The sequence below is a fragment of the Podarcis tiliguerta genome, assembly GCF_965153285.1.
Source record: "Podarcis tiliguerta genome assembly, chromosome: 1".
In the NCBI taxonomy this organism is placed as follows: Eukaryota; Metazoa; Chordata; class Lepidosauria; order Squamata; family Lacertidae; genus Podarcis; species Podarcis tiliguerta.
In genome coordinates, this window is record NC_139534.1 from 133,570,477 (window position 1) to 133,596,268 (window position 25,792).

The following is a 25,792-nucleotide window of genomic DNA, read 5'->3' on the forward strand; positions in this document are numbered from 1 at the left end:
GGCGGCCCCTACAGTTAGAGACTATTCCAGGCAGCCACTTTTTCTGCTATGGGGCAGGGGAAACTTCTGAAAATCAGGTTGACGGAGGGGACAAGAGCCTAATTAGCACTAGCTGCTAATTGGAATTACTAGTGTATTACTAGTGTAGACTGTAGCTTTCTCGTGAGAAAAACATATTCTTGCCCTGTAGAAGCTTTCGAGCCTCTGAAGTGTTACTAGGTAGTGTATTTGACAACTGTGATACTGTTCAGGACCAAAAGAGAAACGAGAAGTAGCTCAATTTGCACAATTTTATTAAAAAAAGGACATTTTAAACAAACCTTTCTAAACTTATACATGAAAATTCAATACAAAACCCACCCCAAACACAGCATGGTTCTAGCAACACACTTCATTTGTCACTTCTTTAAATCCAAAAGATGCCCTTCCACATTATGTAGTCCCACCCACCCATATATATATATATATATATATATATTTTAAAATCTCTCTTTTTTGGATGCTGCAACTGTAAACTCAAAGCCAAAACAGACCTGGATGAGGGTGTAGATTTGAAACTTATCGAGGGACAGGAGCAGGAAACTCACATAGAGCACCATTTCCTGGAGTGGCGCAAACCTGTTCTAGCCGCCTTCAGATCATTGCCGAGAGCCGACTTTAGCCAGCATTCAATAGATGTTATTGCAATTTCTTGGAATTTTTTGTAACAGGAAAGCCGAAATCCTGATAAAACTATGTATACAGCAAGATACCAATTAATACAAGAATTTGTCACAAGAACCCTGTGGACATCAGTTCACCGCACATGCAGAAAACACAAAAGGATTGTGTGACTCTGTTCACATCCCCCTTTTTTATTTATATATATATATAAATATATATATAAATAAAATAAAAAACCAAAAACACTTTCACACCCCATTTCTACTCAAATTGTTCTTCTGCTCAGGTGGAAGAGGTCTGATAGTATTGTCCGTAATTCCATGCATTTGGGTAGTTGTACTAGAGGAGGAAGCAAAAGGGGGAGGTGGGTTAGCAAACTTTTTGTGCATTCCACACTTGCGCAAAACTCTGAAAACGGCCAAGAGCTAAACAGCTCCACCACTGCAATATTGTGCAGGTGCAGAGGCCCTTGGCATTTTTAAAGCCTGAATCTCTGTCATGGCAGAGCTTGAGTGTGGGAAGGGTTGCGTGGCAAAGAGGAGCCCGAAAACTTCCCCCGTATCCGCTGCTCACCTGGTACCAAGCGTTGTAATTGTAGGCAGCCTGGTTCGCTTGCATGTCTCCGTCCGCCATCTGCCCAGATGCCAGAGCTGCCTCGTCACCCTGCGCCCGCTTCTCGTCTGGCTCTTCACAGCTGCAAGAGGCGACAAATGCGCTGCTGTTACTCGACAGAGCAGATGGCCCAGAGATGGAATAGCTAGCAAGTCCTCGACTGGCTGGGTCTGCTTTGCCTTGAATCTTAACACCACTGTCTAATATCCCAGCATGGTAAGGAGCTGGTGGAGAGGGGGGCTTCTCACACCCCCCAACTCCCTGTCTGTCACCTCCCCTCCCCATCCTATAGGGAACGACCAATGGTGGCCCACTTTGTAAGGGCAGGACAACTCACCTGCCTGGGGGGGGGGAAGAGAACAAAACATCTCTGTTCCCCTGACCCCCACTTCAGGAAGGGATCCAGGCCTCTCCCTTTGAGATACTGCACTTGCCTCTCTGCTCTGAAATACCGTATTTTTCGCTCTATAGGACGCACTTTTTCCCCTTCAAAAATGAAGGGGAAATGTGTGTGCGTCCTATGGAGCGAAGACGCTATAGTCCCGCGACCCTCTCCTGGCTGGAGAGGTGACGCGCGCCTATAGCAGGAGTCTCTATAGCCGCGCGTCACCTCTCCAGCAGGGAGAGCGCGCGCGGGGCTAAAGCAGCCCCCCGCGACCCTCTCCTGGCTGGAGAGGTGACGCGCGCCTATAGCGGGAGTCTCTATAGCCGCGCGTCACCTCTCCAGCAGGGAGAGCGCGCGGGGGGCTAAAGCAGCCCCCCGCGACCCTCTCCTGGCTGGAGAGGTGACGCGCGCCTATAGCAGGAGTCTCTATAGCCGCGCGTCACCTCTCCAGCAGGGAGAGCGCGCGCGGGGCTAAAGCAGCCCCCCGCGACCCTCTCCCGGCTGGAGAGGTGACGCGCGCCTATAGCATGAGCCTCTATAGGCGCGCGTCACCTCTCCAGCCGGGAGAGCGCGTGCGGGGCTAAAGCGGGCTTTTGCGAGAGGTGAGGGAATTCCCCCACCTCCCAGGAAAGCCAAGAGAAGCCGTGCAGCCCTTTTAAAGTGCGCTCGGCTTCTGCCGGTTTTGCGGGAGGTGGGGGAATTCCCCCACCTCCCAGGAAAGCCAAGAGAAGCCGTGCAGCCCTTTTAAAGTGCTCACGGCTTCTGCCGGTTTTGCGGGAGGTGGGGGAATTCCCCCACTTCCCAGGAAAGCCAGGAGAAGCCACGATCTCTTTAAGGGGGTTGCGTGGCTTCTGCGGGCTTTTGGGAGAGGTGAGGGAATCCCCCCACCTCCCAGTAAAGCCAGGAAAGCCCTGCGCAGCGTCTCCAGGCAAGGAGAGGCTGCACGGGGCTAAAGGGGAAGCCATCCCGCTCTCTGCCTTGGCTTCCTCCATAGCTGCGCGCACCCCCTCCGGCAAGCAGAGGCTGCACGGGGCTATGGATTCTTTAGCCCCACGCAGCCTCTCCCGGGAGGGAGAAGCTGCGCGGGGCTAAATGGGAAGGCAAAACAGCCTTGGCTTCCTCCATAGCTGCGCGCAACCCCTCCGGCAAGGAGAGGCTGCACGGGGCTATGGATTCTTTAGCCCTGCGCAGCGTCTCCTGGCAAGGAGAGGTTGCGCTGGGCTAAAGAGGAAGCCAAAACACCGAGCGGGATCCATCCTGCTCTCTGCCTTGGCTTCCTCCATAGCCGCGCGCAACCCCTCCGGCAGGGAGAGGTTGTGCGCAGCCTGTACGCTGCTCTTTGGTGCTGGAGGGGGGGGGGGAATATTTTTTTTCTTGATTTCCCCCCCTAAAAACTGGGTGCGCCCTATGGTCCGGTGCGCCCTATGGTGCGAAAAATACGGTATTTCCTTTATTTAACCTATATATAACCTTTACCTATATAGCACTTGACTGTAAGAAAACCTCTTAAGCTGTTTACAAAAGCATTATATCTTATTCCTCAGTTCTAAAAGGACTGCCTTTTCCAAAATAAAATAATAATAATAATAGCAGCAGCAATAATTTATTATTTATACCCCACCCATCTGGCTGGGTTTCCCCAGCATCTAAGCCCTCCTCCACAGTCCCCACCCCAAACCTTTTGAAATTAGGCAGGAGGTGATCAGTGAGGGGGACTTTCTGGCTGCGACACCCGACAAGGAAGACCCTCAACCCCAGCAAGGCTCACCTGGCGCCAAATCTGGTGTCTTCCCAATGCCAGGCAAATACCTTTTTATTTGCTCAGGCCTTATCTCCTTTTATTGTTCGGAGTTTTTTTTTTCTGATTCTGATGAGCTGATTATATTAATTTATGTGGGGGTTTTTTTTGGGGGGGGGAGATGTCTTTTTACTGTTGTGTGCTACCTTGCGAGTTTTTTAAACAAAGACTTGACATCCAAATAATTAAATGTCATTTGTCAGAAAGCAAAGAAACCCTGCTACACATTTGACAAGGCATTCAAGCCATGGGCGCTATTCACTCCTATCAACCCAGGGAGGGGGGGCTGTTCAACTTAAAGCCACCTGCTCCTCATCTATCTTCAGCACAACAAGAAGCCAGTTGCCTGGCCACCCCTTAATATGAAGAACAGCCTTGGAAGTTTCCAAAGTTTGAAGAACCCGAGCCGATACTTGAATGCTGCTCCTAATGCTTCATGGGAAAAGAGTAAAAAGCTCTCGAGTGCTTGCGTTTAAACATGGGGTGCATTTTCATGAGTGGCGCATCAGATCATTCACAACTGTCAAGGGGCATGCAAAAAAATAAAATAAATCCTCAACTTCAGATGTGCTAAGGTATTAGCCAAACTTTGTCGTAATTCTCACGGAGTTGGTAATCCTGAGGCACTGCCCACCTCCATGCAGAGGCAGCTTTTTCAGAAAAGCTCTTTAGCACATCTGGGAACAGAGCTTCCACCCTGGCCTGCCTGCCTGCGTCTCTATCTCCCCCCCCCCCCCCCCAAGAAGCATGGTCATATTGGGTGAACCAAAATGTATGATTTGGAATAGGTAGCCCTGATACACTTTTGCAGTCAAGCCTTAACGCCATCCCTGCTCTCTGCTAAACAAGACAGTCCATACCCATTTTCTGCTTTCCTTTTCAAAGACTCTTGCTCCTTCAGAAGGGATTGATGCTCTTCATAGGCATCCATAAGCCTGCAAAGAGGAGAGGGGAGAAAAAACAGGCTGCAGGTTAGGCCTTTCTGCTCGTCAGTGCAGGATGCGCAAACATTTCCATTTTGAAAGTTTGTGAACTGGATCACACTAGTTTAAATCCTCTACTGAAGTTGGCACCAGTGAAGAGAGAACCCCACTTACTCCCAGGGCCAGAATTTCTGCAACCTTTAGCAGTTTTCTACAAAGAATGGCCTCTCATCAACCCTCCTGAATTTTGTCTGCAACGTACATGCCATTAATAGGCATTAAAATGGGCTCAGATGCTGTCCAGTTCCCCTAAGGCTGGGTTAAGCACATGTAAAACCTCACTTGTTCACATCCAGACCAAAATCTTCAAGGAATTCCACCTTTCGCTGAGAAAATATAATCCTCATTTTTATAGCCAATGTGCCACTGATCGCTTTGTCAAAACACGCAATGATGTTCTCTTCATTTTGTTTTAGGTCTCCGTTGTACTCTATTTCCAGCAAGTTGAGATACAGTTTGGGGTTATCCTAGGCAAAATAAATTAAACACAAACATTCAGGTGGCAATATTCAAGAGTAGTACACAAATTATTACAACCGCAATGACGAGGTAGTTAAATATATTGAAATTACAGGAGAGAATGTCTGAATGGTATGTCAGCGGTGGAGCCTCTGCTTGGGTGCAGGGGGAGCAAGCTTCCTCTCAGAACTACCTCTTTCAGAAATGTTTTCAGGCCGGGACTAATTTGCAACTACACTTCCAAAAATTAGATGGCTCAATTTAGCCATGCACGAGATCCTCTAAGTAAGCATACGCACAGCAAACCAAGAATCCCATGAGCACTAGTATCATCAAGGTGCTCATTTACGGTATCATCAAGGTGCATCTTAGACCGCCAGAATTATCCCTCCACCTCCTGGCCCAATCAAGGCACAAAAGTCTTGCAGGAGGTTAGGAAGGGGCTGGTGCCTTCCTGAGGAGGAAAAACTTTTGCTTGCCTAGAGACATGCACCAGATCTGAATGCCTTGAAAAAAATGAATTTTAGTGAGTGCACCTCTATGTGTTTATTATGGAATCTAACATAAATATGCATATTTGTAATGCGCAGAACTTTGTGGAGTGCCCCCCCCCCGCCTTAAGCCAGTACTGAGAAGGGTCTTCTGCCGTGAGATATGGGGCTCCTTTCCCATTTAAATGTCTCTATTGATTCTTCTGTAAATGCATCTACATCTATGGCCCAGGAACTGGCGAAAGTGAGAGAGCTGCACCCCTGGCCACATTGCAGCCCCAGGATCTGGCACCTGAGCCACTGCCATGCTAAGCTAGCTCTGCTCTGGTGGGAAGCCTGGAGTTTGGGGTGGGGTGTGTAGGGAAGGGAGCCTGGCAACATCAGTTTAGAGGGACTGGTGTCTCCAAGTTGCAGCAACACGCATTGCAGAGTCAAGAGTCGTCATCACTGTTGCCAGGCACGGGAGCCCCTTGGCAGAGGTGGCAAGGCAGGGGTCCAGTTAACCCTCCTCCGAGAGCTGCCTACCCTGTCTCTGTCGATGGCGTCCAGAATCACTTTCCTGGCTTTGGGGAGGTTCTTCTGGATTTTGAAAAGGTGCCGAGCGAGCTTGACCGCGAAGAAGGAGGCTTCGTAGCTGGACTTGGCGTTCTTCACAGCTTCCTGGAGCAGGTGCTCAGCCTCCTCCATGTTCCCATGCCTCCGCTCCAAGCTCACTCTCCGCAGGCGGATCATGGCCAGGCCTGAAACGTTCTCCTCAAAGGTCTTCAGAATTCTTCGGGCTTCATTGATATTCCCTGAAAGCAAGGGGAAACGTGTGGGTGTGGAATGGCACCTGGCTGGAATCGGCCAACAGCCCCTTGGGGTCCTCCTGCACAACTCCCTGTCAGGTACCCAAATATCAGTTTTTGCTTTACCCCCCCCCCCCCCACTTAACTCTAGCTGAGTTAAGTTTCAGATGGGCATGAAAGGGAGCTGGGGGCTTCAAGCACCAGACTTTGTTCAGGTCACTTGATTCCCGCCTTCCTGAGAAGTAGGAAGCAACAACCCACTACAGTGGTACCTCGGGTTAAGTACTTAATTCGTTCTGGAGGTCCGTTCTTAACCTGAAACTGTTCTTAACCTGAAGCACCACTTTACTTATGGGGCCTCCCGCTGCACCTGTTCTTATCCTGAAGCAAAGTTCTTAATCCAGGGTACTATTTCTGGGTTAGCGGAGTCTGTAACCTGAAGCATATGTAACCTGAAGCGTATGTAACCCCTATGTATGAATATCTCCTTCACACCAAACAGAGAAACTGGAACAAACTAAGAGAATCAATGCACAGGTGTTCATAAATCAGCCCTTAAGTTGTCCAGCAGCACACACAGCGCCCTCCTCAAGAGTCTCCTTTGTGGTGCAGTTTCAAGGCGGGAATAGCGGAAGTCGCTTCCAAGCAGCAGGAGACATTCCTCCGCCTCTTGCCAAGCCCTCTGGCACTCTCGTGGAGAGGAGCAGGGTGTGCTCTCATATGTGCGGAGGTTGAGAGTAGATAGATAAAAACAGGAGTCTCCCTGCAAGGAGGGCTGATTACAGTCGTCATGGGTGGCAAGTGTCTGTATGCACACACCCAGCAGATTCCATGCACAGATTCTGCAATGTCCTGGAAAAGATCCTCATCTTCAAAGAAGATACAGACACTTAAATACACCCTGATCTACATTTTACTACCAGCTACTAGAGTCACAAACCTTGCTAAATTTTACCATCTGCATAATCTATTCTTCTAACCAGGCTCTGCAACCAATTCAGAGAAGCAGCAACGTTAGCACAGACTGCAAGGCGAGGTTAGAGGGAAACGGCAAGTGTTCCTATTTTGCAGGCATGTAATCCCCATAGGGATACTGGAAAGAGACCCTAAAAAGTGCTGCTACTAGGAGAGGAGGGGTCAACAGTGTTACAGCGGGTATATGGCATTAAGCACCTCCTTGAATCCTCTGTACAGCACTGGTCTTTCAGTCAGGTCTCATCACTGAGATGCCAATCACGGTCCTAAGCAGAAGACCTGAACCTTCAAGATGTGCCCTACTATCAATGTTTATAGGGCCTCATTCACTTCTCCAGAATTTGCAGTGGCTGTTTCATCCACAGATGAGCAACCTTTCCTGGGTTGCCAAATGATCAAAATACTGGGATATGGAGATGTGTATCTCCATATGGTCTACGACCATTTACATTTACTCTTATCCTGTGGCAAGGATAAAAACTGCATGTATCCTCATTTGCTTTTATTCTTGTTATGGTCTTCTTCATGGAGTGGCTTACAAGGCGGCATTTCAGTTTGTAGAGAAAATGACTGACTGAGCGGTGAGCCTCCAAGAGCCTGCCGTTTTGTTTGGCTGCAGGATGCCCCTGCTACCCATTCCTTCCTCTAGGAGACCCGGCTCCTCACTCACCTTGCTGTTCTTCAAAGGCTGCCCAGAGCAAGTGCACCATCGGCTTCTTTGAGAGGTGTATCGTGCAGGCCCGGCTGTAGACGTGCCTCACTCCTTCGATGCTGTGGTTCTCCATATACTTGGCATACTGCATTTGAAGACAGAGCAGAGACTGAACAATTCACAGCTTACTCTGGGCTGCTAAATACTTGAGAGAACTATAAAATTCTTGTGTTTAAACCCATTCAGCACCTTTATTGAACCATTAGACTAGTTTCTGTAAGGAGGGACGAAGAGAGGCAACGAAGTTGGCATATGCAGCTGTCAAATCTGGTTGCAAGCAGACCATCTCCTAATGCAACAGATATAGTTATACATGAACAACATTCAAACAAGAGTACAGAAGGTTAGTCACTGATCATCAATGTTTGCAAAGGCAGAGAGCTGTGCGTGGGAGACACGCCCCGTACCTTGATCCAAAACTCCTCATAGAGGGCACAGGAGATCACACAGCGCTCAAAGAGGACCACCACTCGCTCATGAGTCCCGTTTTCAATCTCAAAGTCCAAGTACTCCTTCCAGTTCTTCAGCTGAGTTTTCTCCAGAGGTTTAACGTGAAAATAAGGTCGTTTTATCTGCAATGGAGGAGAACCAAGGGAACGGAAAGTAAACCAGTTTTACAATGGCGACAAAACAACTTTCATCTGCCACTTAATCCCGCCAAGCACGTGAGAAACCGGAACCTGCTGCTATCTAAGCGAAGGCCTGCTCAGAATCAACACATCCATATACAAGTGAATGCGTAGGAGAGAGGTGGATCGCATTATTCCCCCTACATTTTTCCAAATCTGTGAACAAGGCCTCCATGCACCCAGCTTGGAGACAATCACAAGTTTGAAGACCCTCCACAAGTCGTGGACAGACCTCCGGAATAATACTGTTGCTCCTTCCACACATTAATTTATACATGGTTTAATGTGTGATCAGCCCTATACCCCCTGAAATGTAGTTTCAAGAACAGCTGACCAAGCTAGCAAGTTCCCTATACAGAAAGACCTAACAAAGATCAGGCACAGGACTCTTGGGTCCAATAGGAATGCGCAGCTCTCAGAACGCGGGTATCTAGAGATCTATCCCACTTTATAATTTTTTGCTTCTTTAATGGCCACACCTAAAAAACCACTTGTCTCTGAAATCTTGAGATGCTATTAAGCCAATTAAGAGTATCCAACAGAGATCGGATCTCATCTCTCCTACACCCCACATTCTTTGAAGCCTATGGACAGGCAAACACCCTGAGCAGAAGCAGCATCAAAGGAGACAACAGAAGCAGTTGTGTTGGTAAGAAGTCCCACACGTCTCATAACATTTATAAGAATGCTGCAATTTCATTAAAAATATAAGTATCAGAGCATTACAAAACTAGAAAAAACAAAAATCACAGATCACTGGCTAACTAGCAGAAATTATTTTTTTCTTTAACTATCCACATTAGGTGGGGATGTAGGAAAGTTTTCAATGAACATTTCAAAATTAATACAAAAACCACTGGCTGAATCTCTGCTGGAAGAGCATTCCTCAAGACCGGGCCAATAACACTGGAGCCTTCTCCAACTTGGGGGATAATCAGCAGCACCACTAAATATCATCTTGGTGACTGAGATGAGATATAAGGATTCAGGCAACCCCTCAGGTGCCCTGGACCGAAGTTGCTCAAGGCTTTGTAAATTAATACAAGGGCCCTGAACACGGCTTGGCAGCAGATGGGCAGCCAGTGCAGATCTTTTCACAACAGTGCCACATGTTGCCAGCTATCTGCCCTCATTATCCCAGCAAAGCCTGGCTTAAGCATGCCTGCCTAACGCTGGACTGAACTCTGGCCCCTTTGAGCTGCTTGCAAGGGGGAACGCAATAGGAAAACTGCCTATTCTTCATATATGGTCACAACTGTTAATTTGTATTTTGTGGCAAATTTTTACATCTGAAGCAACAGCACAGCCCGTAAAGGAATTTGCTATTGGTGTTACGGCTTCAAGGAGAGAGAGCTTTGGTTAGTTGTTGGCATCTGTCTGTCTTGGGACACAGTGGCTGGAATTGTATCTCACAGGGGGAAAGTGCTCTGCCCAGCAACCACCAGCCCCTGCTTCCAGAAAAGCTGGGGTACTCAAGACATCAAGCAAGTGACCTCACTTATGAATCCTTACATTTATACAGAAATCAATTAATTTCACAGGTGCTTGGCTTGCCTCCAAGCAGATAATTCTGTAGTCCAAGAGGCATGAGGACTGTATGCCCCAAGATTTCAGGTATCGCTCCCAGAGAGTATAAAGGATCTATATACAACTGGTACCTCTAGTTACGGACTCAATCCGTTCTGGGGTGCCATTTGCACCCCAAAAAGTCAGTAACTAGAGCGCCACTTCTGTGCACGGCAAAACCCGGAAGTATACACTTCTGGGTTTGCCGCATTTGCAACATGAACCTAATGCAACACAAGGTATGGCTGTAATCACAAACTACTACTATGCTTTAGTTATAGCAGCCATTTGATGCCTTGTGTTTATTGTTGAAATGAAAATATATGAATTATGTTAACAGGAAATTTGACTTCAATGATTTTCATTGGTCTTTTTGCACTCTGATTTGCACTTTCTAGAAAAGCAGTCCACACATTTTAAATTAAATAAGCAATCAGTGAAGTGTAGCGCAGACTCCAAAAATGCATTGTGTTGAACCTCAAAATAGGGGACCCCAGTTGCAAACCCTGCTCAGCCATGAAGGTGTATACAAGTGCCATTAGAAAACTGAAACCACGAGACAACAGAGGCCATGCTGGCTGGGGCTGATACGAGCCAGAGATCAACAACATCTCCACCTCTGCCTTAGTCTAACTTGCTAGGAGAGGCTGCCTGGCCTGCCCTGAACGCCATTGGGGAAGGGTAGGATTAGAAAGCTCAACTGAACATCTGGAACCGCAATTCAAGATGCAAGAAGACTCTGTGCTGTTTTTGTGGCAATATACTAACACAGCAATCCATCTGGATTTTTATTTTTTAAGTGTATTAAGGATGAAAAAGCTATACAATACAGGTACATCCCTCTGCCATTTGGATTCAACAGAAAGCTTGAACTTTGGCCCATTAAATGTGTATCTAATATTCAAAATACTCCCAGTCGAATGCAAAGTTGTTAATTAAAGTCTGCTGACCGCAGCAGAAGCTGAGTGGAATACAAAGGGATGTGGAGCCACACCCGAGTTACTCAGGATTATCTTTATCTACAGAGTATGAATTTGCTTTAGGACCTGCCCAAGTTGGGTGGCCTTGACGGATTGCAACACATCCCATTTCACTCACCTCTTCCTCCAAGGTGGAGCTCCAAAAGCTGCCACCACAGACAAGCTCTAGGCAGAATGTTATGATAACCTTAACTCCGCTTGAAGTCATCTTAAGGGTAGGAAGCCCTTTGCCAAGGCAGGCGGCTAGTGCTGCCCTGGGCTCCTGGTGGCTGACCCTCCAGGCAGGGAGTCACTACATTCTGCTGCTTTCAAGTCAGGGCTCCTGCCTAGCAATACTGATGACCTACCCCACCCAGCAGTCAAGAGGTTGTGCATTTACTCACAATAGCACTTTGCAGTTATTTGTCATAGGAGGAGACAGTTCGTTTTCTCTTTATGCAAACTAAGCCAACTGGAGACCAGATGAGAACACTGTTATAGGCCCTTGCAGTGAAGAAATAATCTTGGGCCAATGTAAAGCTCCTGAACTTGGCACCTTTGATATTCCAGACGGTTTAAACTGCTAAATGAAATGCCTCCAACAATACATACTACACATCACACACATATAGCAATCCTGAGGGCAAGAAAGCAAAGGATGTGCATGAAATTCCAAATGCAAGCAAGAGATAAGGCTGCAATCTCAAGTTTGTCGGGCATGCGCTATCTGAGGGATTAAACAACTCTTCTTTCATCACTGAGGGGGCCTGCCTACAAGCAGCAGACAGGGAAACAGGGAAAGTTCCCGTAAGGCAACCACAAAAAATGCTGATGCAATGGCACCTCTGTGTAAAATTGTCACTCTGAGTATGTAATACCTCTGGCTCACAGATCTGCACCAATTATCAATCTGCTACAGGTTCAGGTTCAAGGTGCAACCTTTATCTTGGCAGCTTGAGATCAGCTTACTTGCAAGACCACTTTGCCTTATATATGCCCACTTGACTGCTTCCATCTGCAGAACTAGCACTGTTAACAGGTGCCATATAATACGTAAGAAGTCAATCTCTGAGTGTGGCAGCACCTACACTTAGGAACTCCTTGCCTATTGGCATCAGGCAGGCACCTTCACTGTACTCTTTTCGGTGCTTGCTAAAAACATTTTTCTTTAGGCAAGCCATTATTTCACTGTACAAATGACTTAGCAAGCATAAGAAGAGCTGTAGGACTGACGCTTAGCAAGTCTTGTGGATGAAGTCTGTGGAACCAGGTGGTGGCTCAAAAGTCAAGTTTGTGCGCTTCAACTACAAGCTGCTTTGGACATGACCCACAAATGCCAGAAACAGCTTCTCCATGGAAGTCCAAAGTGGCTGCTGCTGCCGCCTCCTCCTCCACTGAATTTCAAAAGCATGTTATGCAAAGGAACTTACCCCTTCCTCAAAGGTCCACCTCTTGCTGACTTCATGCTCATTGTGATTGAACATTTCTTGATGAATCTCAATGATTCTGTGTCGCATGTTTTCTATTTCAGTGATTAGCTAAACAAATACAGAAAGGAAAGGGCTTGACAAAATCCAGACACAGGCACGCTTTTATGAGGCAGTGAGCTTCAAAAGTTTCCTTCTGAAGCAAGCACACACAGTGCTCAAGAGGGGATCCAGAAAATCTGCCCGGCTGGGACTTTGAAATGTGATGTCCTTGGACTCTATTGCCAGCACAGCACCTGGGATCTGCAGAATCCAGTTCTTAGGGACAAACCTCTAGTCTGACCACAGCGAAGGAGAACAACAAGTACCTAACTCAAGGGTAGAATTCAAGTTTTCCAAATTCAAGGTACCACATTCGTTATGTCCACCTAAAGCAACAGGAGAAGACCTCTGGTTGAGAATCTTGGGAGAGTTCTTGCCAGTCAAGATTTGGTAATACTGAGCTAGATGGATCCTTGGTCTATAGGTCTGGCAGCTGCTTATATATCCTTCTTTCTTCTAAACACCCACAACAAAGGGGTAGGGAGCACCCTGTGCGGCACTTCCGCTGCTCGCTGTGCTTCATAGGCCCTGCCACAGATCTGTTGCCTCAAATACACGGAGTGACAGCTCTCCTTATCCCCATCTTTTGAAAGAAGGAACTCTAGCATTTCCAAATTTTGGTGAAGGGAACTGCTAACAGGATTCAGCATTTCTGCTGCCTGAGGTGCTGCTTCCTGTGACAGGTAGCCAGCCTTCCCCTTCACTTTGAAGCTGCAGAGCTGAGCTGGAATCGTCCCAACAGCTGCAGGGTAATCCATCCACCTCCTCAGCTGGGAGTAAGGCAGGGCTTTATCTATTTATTAAAGTATTTATGATCTGTGTTTTTCATAAAAGTATATAAAGGTTGTATACAACATAAAAAGGTTCAGTAAAATTGGCAAAAGCTTCCATAAGACAACATGTCTTGTAGCTACACCATCGGGGTACTTAGGAACCCGTAACAGAACCCTCCTTGCTGAGGAAAGGGAAATGCGGAAGGGGTTTGCTGTTGACAACCAATCTGCCTCAACAGCAATGCTGGCCAAAAACTGGTAGACCCTGCCTGCAAACTACTTGTATAAATACAGTGGTACCTCGGGTTAAGTACTTAATTCGTTCCGGGGGTCCGTTTTTAACCTGAAACTGTTCTTAACCTGAAGCACCACTTTAGCTAATGGGGCTCCAGCTGCCGCCGCACCGCCGGAACACGATTTCTGTTCTCATCCTGAAGCAAAGTTCTTAACCCGAGATATTATTTCTGGGTTAGCGGAGTCTGTAACATGTAGCGTATGTAACCTGAAGCGTATGTAACCCGAGGTACCACTGTAAATGCTAAAGGTCAGATCTTGCGTCAGTTCATGCTCTACTCTAACCAGAGTCAAGAAGAAAGGCTTCGGAAGCACATGTGCTAAAACTAGGACAGGAATATGCAGAGCTGCTATGGGTGAGAGACAAGGCAGGGAATAACTTTAAAGGCAGAAAGCAAAGGACGGCAGCTGGCAAATGCGGAAACATGACACCAGATGCAGACACGCCCGGCTTCTGAATGTGCTTTCAAAGAGCTCTAATCAGCAAAAGATCCAGGCGTTTTATGAGCAGCTGAATAAATTAGGCCTATGCAAAACTGCTGTTATTAACCCCGAGAGAAAAAACAGGGCAAGCTATGCAGAGTTACCTTAGCAGGGTCAGTTATATCTTCCGTTCCAGAAGGGAGGTCATCTCCAGGGGGGGCATCCTCCCCATTATGGCTATTGGAAGAAGCGAGTTCTCTGCGCAGTTGGATAAACTGTTCAGTAGTAAGAAGGTCCCGGGGCAGGTTATTCTGGACATGCTCTTTGAACCTACAGTTGAGAGAGAGAATGAGAATGAATTTGTGGACTGTTCTAAGATGAAACTGGACAGCTCTCTGCCACAACGAAACTGCTCTAGGAAGAACCCAGGCAGCAAGCACTGCATTTGTTACTTTTTAATAAGCCACCAGCTGGCCTTGCTTTCCAGAAACGCCTTTCTCATTTCATCTGGTTGCCCTTGACCGTTGCAGCTCTTCTTTATAATCACATATTACCAAAAAAACCCCACTAACGTAAGATGTTAAGTTGCTTGTTAGGAGCTTATTCGTCTTCCAAAAGGAAGCCCTGAAGCTCAGCTGCATTACCACAAATAACTCAGAAAGCCACCCCGGCTGCTCTATTTCACACTTGCAGTTAGTCAGAAATTCAGGAATTTAACCCCTGGGAAACATTTAAGAAATTGACATCCATCAACCAGCTCACAGACAACACAATGACACAGCAAAGGTCTGTGCCCAAGGAGAAGATTTGTCACCCTATCAGGAATTACCAGGGCTTTCCGTAGCTGAACTGCTCTTACAGATGCCAAGCTATTTCTCAGGGACAGATAAAATTATGCTACCTAGCAGAGAATACATGCCTGGCAGAACATTTATAAGTGCTCTTCTTAATAATGAATGCCATGTATAAAGTGCTGAAAATTATTAGATGCTCCACTACACCTTTTCACAGTTACATTGCTCAGGTGTAACGTCGTCTCAATTTCCTCCTTTAGAATTCAACCAAAACACACATGCAAATAACAATGCATTTGTTTAAAACAATTTCAAGGCCTTTCAGTGTTGCAATAATAGGACATTACAGAAACCAAAAGTGTAACACTAACTCAACCTTAACAACCTCCTTACCTTTGGAAATGATGGCTGTAAAGCTGGGTGGGAATCCCAAGGATGCGGTCAAATACGGCAGTCACTGCTCTCAGGTTAGCCTGTTCATTTTCCCAGTTTATATACATTTCCCAGAGTTTGTCAGAGCGGAAATCTGTCCCTGCAGCTAAGACTGCGTGTTCGTAGGTCCTGGGAGGTAAGACAATTTATGTCATCGTGGAAATACTTCATTGGTCCTGAGCACAGATCCTGCTCAGATGGCTAGAGTTTCTCCCACTCAATAAAAAAGTCATGCACTGATTGGCTGCTTAAAATGGCATTGATAGCACCCAAAATTCTCTGTCTTATGAATAACTGTGAATCCCCCTGTGGTCTTCAGATGGAGGATGGTATGAAAATTAATTAAATAAATGAAAGCTGCTTTATGCCAAATCCGCCTCCTGGTCCATCTAGCCCAGCACTGTTCACAAGAATAGGCTAGGGCTCTCCAGGGTTTCAGAGAGCTGTTTCCAGCCCTGCCTGGAGATGGCACTGGAGACTGGACCCGGGACACTAAACCAAACCTTCCAGGCTCCGAACTGGAAGAGGAGAAAGCGAAGGGGGAAACTGGGATTGCTCACATTTTGCAAAACCATAGCTTATCTGAAAAGAGTCGTCATCAGCCTTTTAAATCTGACTGTACTGATAGAATTTGATACTGTTCATTTCTTAGGCCATTTGGGCTCAGATGTCATTTCTGCAATATTCTATACCCCCAATTCCTGAACTGATGCAAAATATCAAAAGCCCTTTCCTTCCATCAGTGACAATGTAAAAATTTTAAGATCTGAAGAGAAACCAGTGTAAAATTTAACAAAAAGCTCCCTCACTCTTTGAAAACAATACCCTTTCTTCAATACCCTCAAAAAGACTGCTAGACTAAGGATGTGGTGACATGAAAGTTTATTTCAATTTGACTGAATTGTCCAGTTGACAAACTGACTTTAACAGCAACTAGTGAAAAATGTGAACACAGAACACATCTCATTAACCAAATTGGGCGAAGGTATTAAAAGCCGACTTCCACACCCTCTTGTTGAAAAGAATGACATTTGTGATGACACAGAAAACGATCAGGGTTATCACCATGCAGTGCCAGAAAATATTCCGTGTGAACCATTTTTTAAAATTTACAAACCATGCCTACAACGCGTTTTAATCATTGTTGGCCCCTCCCTCAATTTAAGGCAGGGATGGGGAACCTCTGCCCTGCAGACTCCATCTGGCCAGTGAGGATTCCACGCTGGATGCAGATGGAAGGGCTTCTCTTCTGCTCCGGCCAGCACAGAAATGCAGCAAATGGCAGGCATCTGTATTTCTTTCGTGGAATCATAGGCCCCTGGGGGGGGGGGGTCACCTAGTCCAACCACCTGCAATGCAGGTCTAATCCAGACCAGGACTTTGGCATGGGGAACAACAAGGCTTTAATCCTTTCCCCACTCACTTGGGTTGCAGCCCCAAACAGGTCCCCGTATCAGTAGTTTGCATGCGGGGCGGAGTGGGCGACCACTTCCCTTTCATTCCAATGGGAATACCCCCCTGCACAGGGTTCCAAACTACAGGAGCCAGGGTGGGGAGGGCTACCCCCCAGCAGCAGGGGACAAAGGGGTACAGCTTCCACTCCTAATGCCTGGAGTGTCCTGATGCATTCAATTTGCATGGGGGGGGGAGTCTTCCCCCTCAAGGCAAGGTAGAGACAATATGAATGAATGGGATGTGGCATGTGGGAAAGAAATTACTACTACTGTTTGTTTGTTTGTATACCGCCCTTTATCTCTAGATCTCAGAGCAGTTCACAGCATACAAATGCAAGATGAAAACACAAAATGCATAATCAAAACAAGAACCCAAACATGTGTGAATTAATGAGCATGGGGTGCTTCCAGGCATACAAGGCATATGACCCAGAGAAGAATGTGTCCCTTAAGGAAGTTTCTCCTCCCCAATTGCTGTTAACTCAAAGACCTTGCAAGCTGAGAGCTGCGGGCTCAGCAGAGGTCTACATCCAGGTCTCCCAAGACCAGTTCAGACGAGTCCTTTTGGCAAAAAAAAAGTTTCAATTTCACACCCCAGTGGTCTACTCCAGGAGCCTGGATAGCAGAAGCCGTGTGCCTGCCCTCTGTTCAACAGGGATCCCACTCAGATGGAAAATGAAAAGGCTGTTTTTCATATGACCGAGCACAGCTCTAAGCAAAACTCCACCCCACAGGGTGTTTATATTGGATTGTTTTTGCAAACAACTTACCCCCTAATGGTCCCAACAGTTTCAGGGTCACTGGGATCCAGCGTCTCTTTGAGGAAGTTTATGTAATGGATCCAGAGATCAACACTAAGAGGTATTGCCTGGAGTCCCCTTCGATATACCTACAAAGAGAACACCAAAAGGCTATTTTTCGAATCCTTACTTAGGTGGCAAGAGAGAGGCAACACTGTGTTATCCGGTGAACCTTAAGAAATACTAATGTACTGGAATTTTGTTTAAATAATCTACCATTACCATTGGGTGGAGGTTGGCTAGAACATGGCAATGCTCTGATCTCCACGTGCGGAGTCTTGATCTTCAAAGCGCAGCGGTCCCTGCATCTGACCAGGCTGTGTGGGCAGGCTTTGGGGTACAGACCATAGGGCACAGACCCTCTAGAGCACCAATGACAGCGTCTGACCAAAAATGCAATAAGATGTAGCAATGGTGACCAGCAAAACCAACCACAGTGTTCGAATTTTGCGAAATAATAATAAATGTATAACGTAAGTGACAGAAAAGCCCTGCCCTACTTGTTAAGCTGCAGTGTAATGCAGACGCTTGCACTGCAAAGCTTGACAAACTGTAGTAGAGGTTTAACGCACCTGCCAACAAAGAGAGAAGATATTAGCTCCGAGTGCCACAAGGAGGGACAAGCGCAAACAGAAAGCCCTGCACAAAGAGTGGAAGGTACTGGCAGCCAAAGAGTTACTTTCTGTGGTTTGGTTGGCGTTTGGCTCACAGGACCCAAGAGCAACAGCTGAAACCCACAGCCTACATACCTCGTCCGACTGCTTCATGTTGCTGTGCCGCTTCTCAAGGTCTGCATATTTTTTCCAATAGCCGTAGCAATAGGGGTAGTGTGCAAAAAAACTGTCGAAGGCTTTTCTGGCAGCTAGTAAATGGTTCTGGGGGGGAAACACACAGCTCAGTTTCAGAGGTCTTAAGACTTTGCATAGGTCATTCCACACATTATCAGGAGGAGGTTCTGTCAAAAGTGAGGCCTCCCCGAATCCAGAACAACAGCACTTCTTTTAAAAGAGCCAACCAACAGGGGCTGCTTGCCTGGACATTCTTCATCCATGCACAACAAAAGAAAAGGCTGAAGGAAAAGCAGAAGTCCTGCAGACCTTAGAAATCACAACCTCCTCTGGATTTCACAACCATCTTATAAAGAAATAACCAAGAATCTTTCTAGTATTTAATCAATGAGCAGAATCCGTGGAACAACGGCACGAAGACTCAGTGGATTTGTAACTGGCTGACTGACCGAACCCAAAGGGTGCTCATCAATGGTTCCTCTTCATCCTGGAGAAGAGTGACTAGTGGGGTGCCACAGGGTTCTGTCTTGGGCCCGGTCTTATTCAACATCTTTATCAACGACTTGGATGATGGACTCAAGCGCATCCTGATCAAATTTGCAGATGACACCAAACTGGGAGGGGTGGCTAACACCCCAGAGGACAGGATCACACTTCAAAACAACCTTGACAGATTAGAGAACTGGGCCAAAACAAACAAGATGAATTTTAACAGGGAGAAATGTAAAGTATTGCACTTGGGCAAAAAAAATGAGAGGCACAAATACAAGATGGGTGACACCTGGCTTGAGAGCAGTACATGTGAAAAGGATCTAGGAGTCTTGGTTGACCACAAACTTGACATGAGCCAACAGTGTGACGCGGCAGCTAAAAAAGCCAATGCAATTCTGGGCTGCATCAATAGGAGTATAGCATCTAGATCAAGGGAAGTAATAGTGCCACTGTATTCTGCTCTGGTCAGACCTCACCTGGAGTACTGTGTCCAGTTCTGGGCACCACAGTTCAAGAAGGACACTGACAAACTGGAACGTGTCCAGAGGAGGGCAACCAAAATGGTCAAAGGCCTGGAAACGATGCCTTATGAGGAACGGCTAAGGGAGCTGGGCATGTTTAGCCTGGAGAAGAGGAGGTTAAGGGGTGATATGATAGCCATGTTGAAATATATAAAAGGATGTCACATAGAGGAGGGAGAAAGGTTGTTTTCTGCTGCTCCAGAGAAGCGGACACGGAGCAATGGATCCAAACTACAAGAAAGAAGATTCCACCTAAACATTAGGAAGAACTTCCTGACAGTAAGAGCTGTTTGACAGTGGAATTTGCTGCCAAGGAGTGTGGTGGAGTCTCCTTCTTTGGAGGTCTTTAAGCAGAGGCTTGACAACCATATGTCAGGAGTGCTCTGATGGTGTTTCCTGCTTGGCAGGGGGTTGGACTCGATGGCCCTTGTGGTCTCCTCCAACTCTATGATTCTATGACAGGCATGCACAATCACTACCCCTCAACTCTGGAATGCTCTTCCACAACATGCTCAAAATCCTGGCCAGCAATGGGAAACCTACATTTTTATGAAAGCTTTCAACAGGTGAAAACCACCAAAATGAAAGGGGTACCTCTCACAAAGTTAGCCTTTGGGATTAAAAAAAACCAAAACCTTTCAAGAAGTACTTTAGCAAATTTAGGATTTACCCCAAGTGCTACCTGCATTAAAGAACCAGAACTATTCTTTTCAAAGGGCTGGACCATATGAATTATATAGATTTGTAGAACAAAACTGTTATTCAACGATCCAAAGAAAAACTAAGTTTAAGAACTGCTGTCCAAGAATTTACAATCTGCTGCAAATAGTCTTCTAATATGTCTACTTTAGAGCAGCCTAGGCATGCAGAGAGCCCTTCCCAGTTGTTGGGAGAGGAACTGTCTCTATTATTTGAACTTTCTCTCTCTGCTGTGAAAACCCCCAAAACACAAGTATCTCCCTGACAATGTTGCAAGACCTTTGAACCAGCTGATGATGACCAGTTATTTGTATCAGATGCTTTAATATATCCTGTACTTTAAATTCTTGTTTATTTCATTGCATGCTAGGAACACTTTGGGGGTTATGGCAACGCTTGAAATATCAAAATCAGCGCTGACGTACTGAAGCACTGCCCATTTGAAAGAGGCCATCGGAGAGAAAAAGACAAACCACTTGCTTACCTCTTGTTCTACATACTGCAGGAGATAGACCCAGCCCGTGAAATCTTGTGGATTAGTTTCAACCACCTTCCAGAATTTTTCAAACTCGGGAGGGAATGAAGGTTCAGGGTCACCGGTCTTTGCAGCTTCATTGTCTGCCATTTCACTGTCCTGGGTAGTTTCTTCCAGAGTGTTGTCGCCGGGAGAGTTGTCAGGGGACTGCTCCATCTCCGTCACACTCATGATCTCCGTGCTGAAGTCAGCTGGTTGCTCACTCTTGGCATCAGTGTCCTTGCCCATGCTCTCGCTTTTCAAGTTACTGTTGTCGTCCTTATGATCTGAACTCTGCATAGCGACAAGACACTCCTCTTGTTCTGTTAGAAAATAACCTGTTGAAGTGGAAAATCATCGTCATCATCATCTGCTGGGGATAAGATTCCCAAAACAAGGGCAGATGACACTATACATTTTCACCAGCCCAGATAGAGGGGAATAAAAATGTGGAAGAACCAAGGGTGAATGAATGAATGAGACTTGCACCAAAACACCCTGAGCATCAGTGGCTGGACTGGGATACAATCCTAGATATCAGAGTTAAAACTGATTTACAGTTCTGCACCTTGGTTCTCCTAGTCAATGGGTTTGTCAAGTATTGAGTGAGAAGCAAACAGTTTTCAGACTCTCTCCTCTGGCATCAGAAGAAAGGAAGCCCAAAGCCAAGGCAGAAGTTGAGGACCCAAACCAAATTACTGGCTAAAGATAATTAATTTAAGAACTGTCCCAAATTTGTAAACAGTGGGTGATATTACTCAGTGTAGAGCCACTGACATTAAGGAACATGACTAGGGTAGGTTCATTAATTTCAATGGGCCTTCTTGGAGTAAAACGTTTGGTTGAATACCACCTGCTGTACCTGCACTTCTCAGATAAATCTGAAGGTGAGGGCAGGTGGGGGAGGCAGAGAGCAGTAAGAGATTGACAAGCAAGCAAACACATATAAGCATCCGAGGACAAGGAGAACTAACCAAACTCTGTGCACTCAATCCTGATAGAAACAAAGCAGCAGTTCTTAGCAAAGCAGCTCTAAAAAAGTTTGGTGCTCATACCTTAAATCCCAGCTCTCCTAGTTTAGCAGTAAAATAAACAAACCTGGAAAATGCCAGTGCAGCCCAAACCTTAGCCTACATAACTTACTAGAAAGTAAATTTATTTGAATTGTTTCATATCCTGAAGAAATACCTAAAATCACTGATAGCTATATGGAAGTCTTCTGTATTATTAAATGCTGTTAATAATAAAATACTGTTACAGTACTGTACTATCATCCGAGCTCTTGGCTAGCCTAACTATCCTTCATTCCAACAGCTGGGACTTTATCAGCCACATGGCCTTTCTTTTATACACACACCCATCAAAGATAAGTGGCAGCCCTCCAAATGAAGGTTAACGCTTTTGTTGGGAAACTTGCAGCCTTTCTGCTGTGCTAACTATGACAGCGGCATGGCAATTCAGTGCCCTCTCTGAATGTAATGTTCCAATTAACTGGTTGAGACACTCTGAAATAATCCTATTAATACTAACAACAAAACTCAGACCACTAGCTGTAGAGGAGCCGGAAAATCCAACTCAAGCCCCACAAGATAAATAGAATCATAGATTCATAGAACTGTAGAGTTGGAAGATGAGGGTCATCTTGTCCAACCTGTGAAATGCAGGGATCTCAGCTAAAGCATCCCTGACAGATGGCCGTCCAAACCTCTGCGGAAACAAGTCCACCACCTTCCAAGGGAGACCATTCCACTGTCAAACAGCTCTTACTACCAGAAAATTATTCCTGATGTTTCTGACTAGCCCCTTAGGGACTCATCTTTCCTCCCGCTCACAGTTCCTGGATTTCCTGCAAACCAAAGCCCACATCCACACACCCTGGAACAGCTTGCCCCAGCTGTTACTTTCCCCATAAATCCTTCAAAGCACACAACAATCACATTCCCTGCTCTGGAAGGCCAGCCAAAAAGAGTGAGCTCCCACCACCCCCTGAACACAAGTAAGTAACAACAGGCACAAATGCTTCTAGCCAGCCCATCTCCCACACTTCCTTTGCAAGGCAGCCCAGATGCTCTCAGGACTCTCACCTCAGAAAAGGGTTCCAAGAGCTGCGCACTGGAATGCCAAAGAGGCAGAGAGGCCCTCCCTGTTCCCTGCACAGTCAAACAAGCTGCAACCATCTAAACCCCAAATCTTCAAAACCACAATGGCTTTTAAAGCAAAACGGGGCGCCTACCTTGGCAAAGTGGCTTCCCCAGCGTGCAATTAGACTAGTTGCAAAAACCCCATCCCATCCCTGAGAGTCATGCGTCACCACCTCTGTGATAATCCCAAACTTTGGAAGACCAAAGGCCTTGCCCACATAATTTAATCAAGCTAGGAGAAATGAGCGTCAGGCCTTGATGTGGGTATTCTCCGTACTGCTTTATGAGCAAGACGGTAACAATTAACAACCTGTAATCAAGGCTGATGATGATCATCAATCACAACACTTCTATAATCGAGACAGTAAAAATCAGTTCCCAGCATCTCTACATGAGAAATATAGCTTAAGTAATTAATACTTTTAGAATAAAAGGAAAAGCAATTATATAATTACAGTTTTTTTCCAGGGATTGGACAGTGATGAAGAAAATTAAAGTTTCAACCACAACACAAATTTGGGTGTGCTCTTAGATGCAGCCCTAAGTCGGCAGGCCCAGCTTTCTGCAGTGGCCAGGACTGCATTTGCACACTTGTGCCTGTTCTAGCACACAACTTTTGCACATTTAACCTGTGCACATTCAGCTTTATGCATTTAGCAAAATAATCATTAAAACTGAAAAACTGGGTAGAAAGGGGGTGGGTGTCCAGGGGGAAAAAAGCTCTGGCAACCCCACCTGACATTGCACCCAACCTGATTTTAGCTTTAGGCACACTTCCCAGAATGTAACCCCTTGTAAATTGCGGGCTTACTCTGTTTTTAGGACCCACCCTACTTTTGTAATTGTAATTTGTTTTTAATGTTGTATTTTAGTGTAATGGTGTGACACACCTTAGGCCCTTAGGGTGAGAGTATGTAAAATTAAAAATGTCCAATACGACTCTCAAAACAAAGAGCATAAAACGTCCACACACTTAAACCCACCTATAAAAAACAAAGAATAGCAGCAATAAGCCTCAGCCCTAAATAAACAGCACTAACTGCTGCCAATGACCAGAAAGTCTTATTGAAATAAGCAAAGCCTCACATGCCTTCCCCAAAAACAATTAAGGAGGTGAATCTTCACACACGCCCATGTGGCTTATTCCAAAGCAGGAGAAAGACTATCAAAATATCCAGCTACCAAGACATCTTGGGATTTCAGTAATCGATTAAAACTTGCAATGCGGGGCAGAACATTTTCCAGCACTTTATTTTTCTATGTTCTACAGTGGTACCTCGGGTTAAGTACTGAATTCGTTCCGGAGGTCTGTTCTTAACCTGAAGCACCACTTTAGCTAATGGGGCCTCCTGCTGCTGCCACGCCACTGGAGCCCAATTTCTGTTCTCATCCTGAAGCAAAGTTCTTAACCCGAGGTACTATTTCTGAGTTAGTGGGGTCTGTAACCTGAAGCACCTGTAACCTGAAGCGTCTGTAACCCGAGGTACCACTGTATTTTCTATTTCGTTGAGTACAACAGTAACGATGAAAACGTGCCAAGTTCAAACGCAGAAGACTTAGACTGCTCCAAAGTTTACTAAATACATGCGAAACAAAAAGAAGCTAGAATCAAATGATTCTCTACCTTTTCAACGCAAACTGAACTTTCCCTCCCAGAAAGCCCTTGGCATAGATTGGGAGAGAGACGCGCGGAACCTACTACTACACGACATGGAAATCAGCTGATCGGCCCAGCGTGGTCTCTGGAGACTTGTTTCCAACTTCTCCCCCCCCCTCCTTCGCCTCCAACCCCGCCGCCCGAGGCGCCTCGCCCAGGGGGATAAGAGGCAGGGAGGGCCCGATGGGCAGGATCTGGGTTCGAATCCCGGCTCGGGTGGCGGGGGGGGGGGGCGACAGTCGCCGAGCCTATCCCGCCTCGCAAGGTTGATGGGGGTGTTTAAATGGGATTTTTTTTGGGGGGGGGGTCCGTTTCGGCCACCAGGAGGAGGAGGAAGGCCGTAAAGGCCCCCCAGGCCTGGTTCCAGGTCCCCTGGTCTCTCCTCCGGACCCCCCTGGAAATCCCTCAGGGGGCGTCCGCCTCTCCCCCCCCCCAGGCAGGCGCGTCACGTGGTCCAAGGGGCGGGGCTCACCTGCCTCTCCCCCCCCCCATATTTCCTGAGGGAGCATTGGCGCCCCTCCCCCCGCGGCGCGAGGCGGGAACGGGAAGGCAGGCGGCGCCTCCCCCTCGGGAGACCCTCCGCTTCCCCTCCGCGGCCTTTCCCACCTGGCCCAGCGCGCTCTCTGCCATGGGCCCGGCCGCCCGCCCGCTCGCCGCCGCCTCCTCCGCCTCTTCTAGGCCGCCCGGCTGAGGGACTGGCTGGGAAGGCCGCACTGCGCAGGCGCCGAGCTGCGCTGCGGCCCCGTCGGCGGGAAAGGAGCGGCGCAGGCGCGAGAGGGGGGAGGAGGCGGGGTCGCGCAGGCGCCGGAGAGGCCGAGGGGCGGGGCTCGGGGGCGTCGTTTTCCCGCGTGGCTTCGCTGCCCCGCCTCCTTCTGAGGAGCGGGCCTCTGAGCTGGTGCAGAGTGTTTCTCCCGCCGCCAGGCTCTGCTCTCTTCCCAAGGCAGGGCGGGGCTCCCCCGAAAGAGCCCGATAAAATGCAGAGGTATTTATGGTTCCTGTTTATCGGGGTCGGATTTAGGTTGGATGAGGCCCTCAGCTCCTGAAGACAATGGGGGTCCTTTATATGTCCAGCTGTTTTTGGTGCTGAATATATGCTATATGGTAATTTATGTATAATAATAAATTATTATTATTATTATTATTTGTACCCCGCCCATCTGGCTGGGCCTCCCCAGCCACTCTGGGCGGCCTCCTACAAAGATTAAAAATAGATTAAAATGTCACACATTAAAAACTTCCCTGAACAGGGCTGCCTTCAGATGTCTTCTAAATGTCAGGTAGTTGCTTTTCTCTTTGACATCTGAAGGGAGGGCGTTCCACAGGGTGGGCGCCACCACCGAGAAGGCCCTCTGCCTGGATCCCTGTAACTTGGCTTCCGTAGTGAGGGAACCGCCAGAAGGCCCTCAGTGCTGGACCTCAGTGTCCGGGCTGAACCATGGGGGTGGAGACGCTCCTTCAGAT

At 47.0% G+C, this 25,792-nt stretch overlaps 1 protein-coding gene and 1 long non-coding RNA gene across 2 annotated transcripts; one reads left to right on the plus strand and one right to left on the minus strand.

Moving 5' to 3' along the window:
• Positions 1-276: 276 nt before the first annotated feature.
• PRPF39 (pre-mRNA processing factor 39) lies at positions 277-25,051 on the minus strand. The gene is made up of 14 exons (XM_083431725.1): positions 24,938-25,051; positions 20,504-20,871; positions 18,269-18,394; positions 17,490-17,608; positions 15,227-15,394; positions 14,204-14,369; positions 12,451-12,558; positions 8,274-8,438; positions 7,825-7,951; positions 5,917-6,185; positions 4,724-4,908; positions 4,319-4,393; positions 1,237-1,357; positions 277-1,002 (listed from the first exon to the last, which is right to left on the minus strand). The coding sequence occupies exons 2-14, from the start codon at positions 20,831-20,833 to the stop codon at positions 946-948; spliced, it is 2,016 nt and encodes a 671-aa protein (XP_083287851.1). The 5' UTR covers positions 20,834-20,871; positions 24,938-25,051; the 3' UTR covers positions 277-945.
• LOC310673346 lies at positions 16,563-17,098 on the plus strand. Its single transcript, XR_014508968.1, has 2 exons — positions 16,563-16,792; positions 16,842-17,098. It is a non-coding gene; the product is annotated as an uncharacterized lncRNA (long non-coding RNA).
• Positions 25,052-25,792: the final 741 nt, after the last annotated feature.

Coding starts and splice junctions, on each gene's coding strand:
- PRPF39 (XM_083431725.1), bottom strand. CDS start 20,833: ATGCAGAGTTCAGATCATAAGGACGACAACAGTAACTTGAAAAGCGAG. Junction 17,609..18,268: donor ACATGAAGCAGTCGGACGAG/GTATGTAGGCTG, acceptor TTCTCTTTGTAG/GTATATCGAAGGGGACTCCA. Junction 4,909..5,916: donor ACGCCATCGACAGAGACAGG/GTAGGCAGCTCT, acceptor TATTTTGCCTAG/GATAACCCCAAACTGTATCT.